Here is a 5,803-nt window from a genome sequence, read left to right as displayed (position 1 = left end):
CTGAAATTTGGATTCAAGCAATATCATTGTAGTGTAAGGCTGTATACTAAGGGAGTCTTCATTTGTATATTATGTTGTTTGGGCATTGGAACGATTTATCACGGGACCAGACTAAAGTCCCATCATGATATAACATTGGCTAACAAACCAAAATTTAATGTGACATCGACTATTACACTTACGCTGCAAATAGGAGTGTTGTTGGCAAAATCTATCACCAAATAAATGGTCCTAGTTGGATGTGTTGAGCATTGAAATTATGCAGACTTTCCCTTTCTCTGTTGACCTTGGCTAATATTGATCTTACAACTTCAAGTGGGATAAAGTTTGAGCCCATATTTGTGTTAACTTTTGCAGTAGTTGGAGTCTTGATTCATTCCTTTTCATCGTCAATCACTCTCTCGCTGGATATGTTTACTTTGGGTTACCATTTTTCAGTTTTGATAGACCCATCATTAATTTGTGGTTTTGATAATAGGTGTTGGGAAGTTTAGCAATAGCACATTGATAATAGTTTCTGTAATTTTGTGACTCCAGGATCATTTCTTTAAAAAATATTTCTACACACATAGACTATTTTATGCAACTTTCTCTTACACAGGTGTCTTTTTTGTAATTGTATTTTTCTACTATGGGGCCATTTCTGTAATTTCACATAACAGATGTAATTCGAGCGTTTAAAGATAGTAGCTCTCTTTTACCATTGAAATATCATTGTAAAAGAATGCACATATTATGCATTTTCGGTAAACTTTACAAGTACGTTTGTTGTATTACAAAAAAATACCGCCAATATTTCCACGGCTTCAAACCCTCGTTAGAGAGTATTTACCATATTATTTAGATGAGGACAATTTACATATTATTTAATAGCCAATTGTACTCTATAAATACCTTTATGTTTTATGAGAAATGACAATATAAAATTATTCTAAGCACATTCACTACTAGAAAAAGGTTAATGTAATACGATTGAAAGTATGAATATAGTACATACATAGAGGGCGTATTAGTAGAGGGGTGTATTAGATTACATGCCTAATGTATCCTATCTACTTTTACAACCATCACATACAATCATCTAATAAACCATATATACACATCTAATACACCATACACAACCGTACTTGATGTCCCCATTCTTGATTGCATTCCAGCCCATTTGGCTTTGCATTCCAGCCTTATTCATCACTCAATTCCACTCCATGGATGCTGTTGTGGAACACATGGATCACCATTCCAACTGAAACGAACTCTACAATTTCTGCAAAGCTTTTACCATGTAAGTTGTGACTGAAGGATCAATCTCTACAAAATACAAACCTACTATATGATTCCATTCCCTCCCTATTAAATACGATCCCATTCTAACCATAAGAAAATTAAAGTCGGACAACATTGATCCTGTTTTCATTTTAGGAACAGAGAAAAAATTACAATGAACTACTTAGTTCATTAAACATAAAAACATTAATATTCTTTCAGACTTATCCACGGTCTATACAATGTAAAAGACTATCATTTGTATACCTTGTTCATTAAACATAAAAACATTCTTAAATTTGTTGAATGTCACACCTCTGACCTCTCTTTCCCCCTTTGTGACTGATTCATTGCATGCCTACAAAAATAAGAAAACTTAGGATTCAAAATCCCAAATAATTTTTAATGAAGAAAACACAAATTATAGGACCTTCCTGCCATTAAAAACTTCATAAGTATAGAAAAGGTCTATACATTCATCTATAGCAATGCAAGGGTGAAAACTTCTCCAGAACATAAAAACATATGATCAAATACAACATGAAATACGAGGGATGTATGTGTACCTTATAAAAACTTTTATGCAAAGCCTCCATAACAGCCACCTCCATAACAGAAATTTGCAAACTTCCACAATAAAACACAAAATATAGCATCCTACTTTTATATATCTCATTTTCCATAAAAAAAACTTTCATATATTTATCTTTTATTCGTGAATAAAAGATAAATATATGAAATCTTTATATTTATCAAGATCAGCCTTATCCTCAACCGTTATAGCAATCACCTGAAGCAAATATAAACGTAGTTTTAGTATAATCTAATTACTCTAAAGAATTGACATCAAAGTAAGATATGAAATGTTACCTCGCCAACTTGGATTTCTTTTGCTCCATTTCCATGTATAATCTTAGCCAGATATCCTTCTTCCATACATTCCATCTCTACAGTGGCTTTATCCTGTAACGAATATTGAGTCAATAAAACTAAACTTAAAGAGTAAAGAAAGAGTTGAAGATAAAGGAGACATACTGTTTCAACTTCACAGAGTACTTCACCAGGTGCAACTTGATCTCCTTCTTTCTTTAACCATGTTGCTATGTTACCCTGGATGAAGGAATCAAGGGAAAATTTTTAATAAACATAGCAATGTAAAGAAGTGTATTGAGATACCCTTGAATTTAGAATAACATTAGCCTCTGTCATTGTGGGTGAAAGAGAAGGCACCCCAATCTCTTGGTGTTGGGGAAGGCCTGCAAGTCAAAGCATATGAATTTCTTTTACAAAGATTAAAATAGTGGTAAAGCTCAAAGATTTTTCATGAAAGATACTGATATTATATATGAGAAGTACCTGAGTTTGTTGAAAAGCTACTCTTAACTTGAACATCAGAGCTGTTAAACATTAATTAGTCGTTTATTCAAAGCATGAATCAGGAAACACTGATAAATGCAATAGTCTTAAGGATGCTTAGAAAATTACCATGAAATTGCTCTGCTGAACATCATTCCACTAACTGAAGTTCCTTCTGATCTAACAGCAAGTCCATTTTGCGCCTATGATTAAAAAAAAGAATCAGATTCTATATAACTTCATGTCCAATTTACAAGATGATGAAACAAAGATTTGACATACCTTTGTGGGATTCACTCTATAACTTCTAGTGAACATGGGTGTACTTGATATGGATCCACTGCAAGAGTTACATCCACAAATATTCTCTCCAGAAACATTGTTAATATGGCAGAGCTTCGACACATCTGCAAATGTGAATGTAAATCTTTGTAAATATGATAATCGCAATAGTTGTAATACTGAGACACTGATGATATCAACATATGAGTGTGAATTATACAATACACCAAGATACATCCCATTGAACTCAAAGGTCAGTTTCAGATAAAGGAGGCATATTCTGACATTCAGCACATGGTTTAGAGTACAAAATACAAATGAAGTTTTATCCTCCTCCATATACATACATCAAAAACCACAAAATGAAAGCACTAAACTATGGTCAAGGAAATTTTATAAATGTTACTAGACATTATCAATAGAATTTGGCTTACATCCAAACGAATTGAAAACAAACAATATTGAAAGTAACACATTGAAGAGGGATGCTACAGTATTTAAATTAAAACAGGTAAAATAGAAAGCAGCTCAGCTACTTACCATCCCCTTTGTTAGTGATGGAACGAGTACTATTAGTAAACCACCGAACCAGAATGGCATGATCCTGCCGTATTACCCCAGGAGCATTTCTCAACTGAAATAAAACAAAATTAATCAACATAAGAAACAAACTTAGTCACGAGCATATATGCATCCAACTTATTAGATGTACTCTATCATCTTTAAGTATCCTACATCTCAATTCTCAGGCTCAAATATCTTCCTCTCCCCATTCACAGTTCACAGCGACAAACGCGGCCTTACCAACATGAAGCTTTGAATGAACGCACTCAAAACCTACATCCACAAAGTCTACTTAACAAGCATGATAACAGAGATTCAACCTTCATATACTAACTGTTTATTTTCTGTTTAGCAACTATTTAGCAACAAACGAATCTAACATCAATATATTCACTTCCGCCAGTAATAATCAATCATAGATGCACCCAAACGCGATAACTAATCATCGAAACACATAGATGTAACCTAATCACTAGTAATAAATTGTGCAAGTCTAGATGAAAAGAATGGATGATAAGAACCTGCTTAGACTGACGGAAGATGTGAGTTGAAAAAGTCATGATCGTTTCAGCAGAGTGATTGTTTCCCGGAGAAAATGGCGTCCGCCTTCGATGTTGGAATATTGATCGGTTGAAAGGAATCTGTAGTGTATAGGGATAAAAGTCAAATTGCGAAGGCAGCGATTGGGGACAAATGCAGTGTAAAACGTTCTGTTATTGGACGTCATTGTCGGACAGGATCAAATGTGAAGGTACAATTAAATAAAATAATTTTAATGAAATGTTAAGAGATTATTAATATTAAAGTGGTATATAATATAATATATAAATATTAACTATTTGTAGGTTGTAAATTCAGTGATTATGAATCATGTTACTATCGGAGAAGGTTGTTCTATCAATGGGTCGGTTGTTTTCAGTAACGTACAGCTCCAAGAGCGTGTTGTACTCAAGGACTGTCAAGTAGTATTTGTCATTCCAGTGTTCATGTTAATTACAACTGGTTTTAACAAGAGTGTGTTTGAATTTTAAGATTCCAAGGTCATCTAGTTAAAATTAAACAATAATTTTCAAAATAGAGATCCTACCATTTGATTTTGCATCTCGATCACAATCAAAACGCTCCCTTATCATTCGTGAAACCGTTGTAGTTCCTTGTATTTTTGCCTATGTTTATCTGTTGCAAACACATAAATCAAAGCTCTTACCCTTTAAATTTGAACCGCAGGTGTGGTTAATTTGTATGATGATGATGGTCAGGTGGTGGGATTTTCAGGTTGGTTGAATTATTGGAGGTGCGAGGCTAGGCTGGCCGGTGATGATGGTGTTGCGACAGGGGAGATGGAGATGAAGGATCGATTAGTGGTGTAGAGATGGAGAAAGGGTGGTGCTAAAGTGTTCGGTTGGGGGAGGAGGAAGCTAAGTATGTGAGGAGGAAGCTAAGTACTTATTCCGCGTACTCAATTTGGGTATTGAGCCGTACTTATTCAAAATGGGGCGTATTTTGTTTAGGTATTTGATTTTGTTTCTAGTACGTCTCATTAACCGAATTAGATGCTGTAATTGTTTGTATTATATTTATTTAGCCCTTTATAATACCGTTTTTATTTACAACCGTATTATATATGGGTGTACTGTATAACCTATTTTCCAGTAGTGATTCTATCATTGTATGAGATCATGTGGTTACATCATCAATTGCACCGTCTAAAGCCAAGAGTTTTCTAACACATGATAGTGTTCAAAAATTATTAGACTCTTGTTGTTTCAAAATTATTTACAAGAATATTGTGACATTGAGGTCATGATATGAACATAGTGAATGACATTGATCATCAAAAGAAGAAAGGTCGTAACAAAATATAAATAAGAACACATTTAGTTTTCTACTGATTTGTGTAATCTTATACAATTAAAATTATTTTGCATTATGTAACTAACCCGAAATTATCACTTGAATATAGAAAAAGTATAATAATATTCTTCAAAAACATATAATGAAGACTATTTCATAACAAAAAATTATTAATTCTTACATTTGTTGTTTTTCAAACAATTAATAATAATATTCGCAACCTAAATCCCACCAAATAAGTAAAAAAGGAAAAAAGAAAATTTTAATAATGATTTGGAACCTAAAAAATCCCACCAAGCCGACTTTCCTCGAATTATAAAGGGTAAGATATTTTGTCCTCTGTTTACCGTGTTATTTCTGTTCGACTTTGTGGTTTCGTGTTATTACCTTGGTGAACACGGCTAATCGTAGGTCATAACCAACATTCGTTAATCCTATCCAATAAAATTGTCGATCCAGTAACCAAATTCCACTGGCGATCACG

General features: G+C 33.5%; 1 protein-coding gene across 4 annotated transcripts; it reads right to left on the bottom strand.

Annotated features, from left to right (window-relative positions):
• Nucleotides 1–945: 945 nt before the first annotated feature.
• LOC145165944 (dihydrolipoyllysine-residue acetyltransferase component 2 of pyruvate dehydrogenase complex, mitochondrial-like) lies at nucleotides 946–4,180 on the bottom strand. 4 transcript variants are annotated; one of them, XM_079084860.1, is made up of 11 exons: nucleotides 3,987–4,180; nucleotides 3,442–3,535; nucleotides 2,902–3,026; nucleotides 2,749–2,822; nucleotides 2,620–2,660; nucleotides 2,440–2,519; nucleotides 2,299–2,373; nucleotides 2,134–2,226; nucleotides 1,830–2,053; nucleotides 1,531–1,621; nucleotides 946–1,264 (listed from the first exon to the last, which is right to left on the bottom strand). In XM_079084860.1, the coding sequence occupies exons 1-9, from the start codon at nucleotides 4,023–4,025 to the stop codon at nucleotides 1,973–1,975; spliced, it is 702 nt and encodes a 233-aa protein (XP_078940986.1). In that variant the 5' UTR covers nucleotides 4,026–4,180; the 3' UTR covers nucleotides 946–1,264; nucleotides 1,531–1,621; nucleotides 1,830–1,972. The 4 variants fall into 4 exon arrangements, with proteins under 4 accessions (XP_078940986.1, XP_078940987.1, XP_078940985.1 ...); XM_079084861.1 differs by having other exon boundaries at nucleotides 1,579–1,621; XM_079084859.1 differs by having other exon boundaries at nucleotides 946–1,621.
• Between the last annotated feature and the right edge of the window lie 1,623 nt (nucleotides 4,181–5,803).

This window comes from Lactuca virosa, chromosome 3 (assembly GCF_052849685.1).
Source record: "Lactuca virosa cultivar CGN04683 chromosome 3, Lactuca_virosa_CGN04683_v6, whole genome shotgun sequence".
NCBI lineage: Eukaryota > Viridiplantae > Streptophyta > Magnoliopsida > Asterales > Asteraceae > Lactuca > Lactuca virosa.
The sequence above is the reverse complement of the archived record's forward strand: the minus strand, read 5'-3'. Positions and strand labels throughout refer to the sequence as shown.

Coding starts and splice junctions, on each gene's coding strand:
- LOC145165944 (XM_079084859.1), bottom strand. CDS start 4,025: ATGACTTTTTCAACTCACATCTTCCGTCAGTCTAAGCAG. Junction 3,027..3,441: donor CATCACTAACAAAGGGGATG/GTAAGTAGCTGA, acceptor TCACATTTGCAG/ATGTGTCGAAGCTCTGCCAT. Junction 2,661..2,748: donor TTCAGCAGAGCAATTTCATG/GTAATTTTCTAA, acceptor AATGTTTAACAG/CTCTGATGTTCAAGTTAAGA.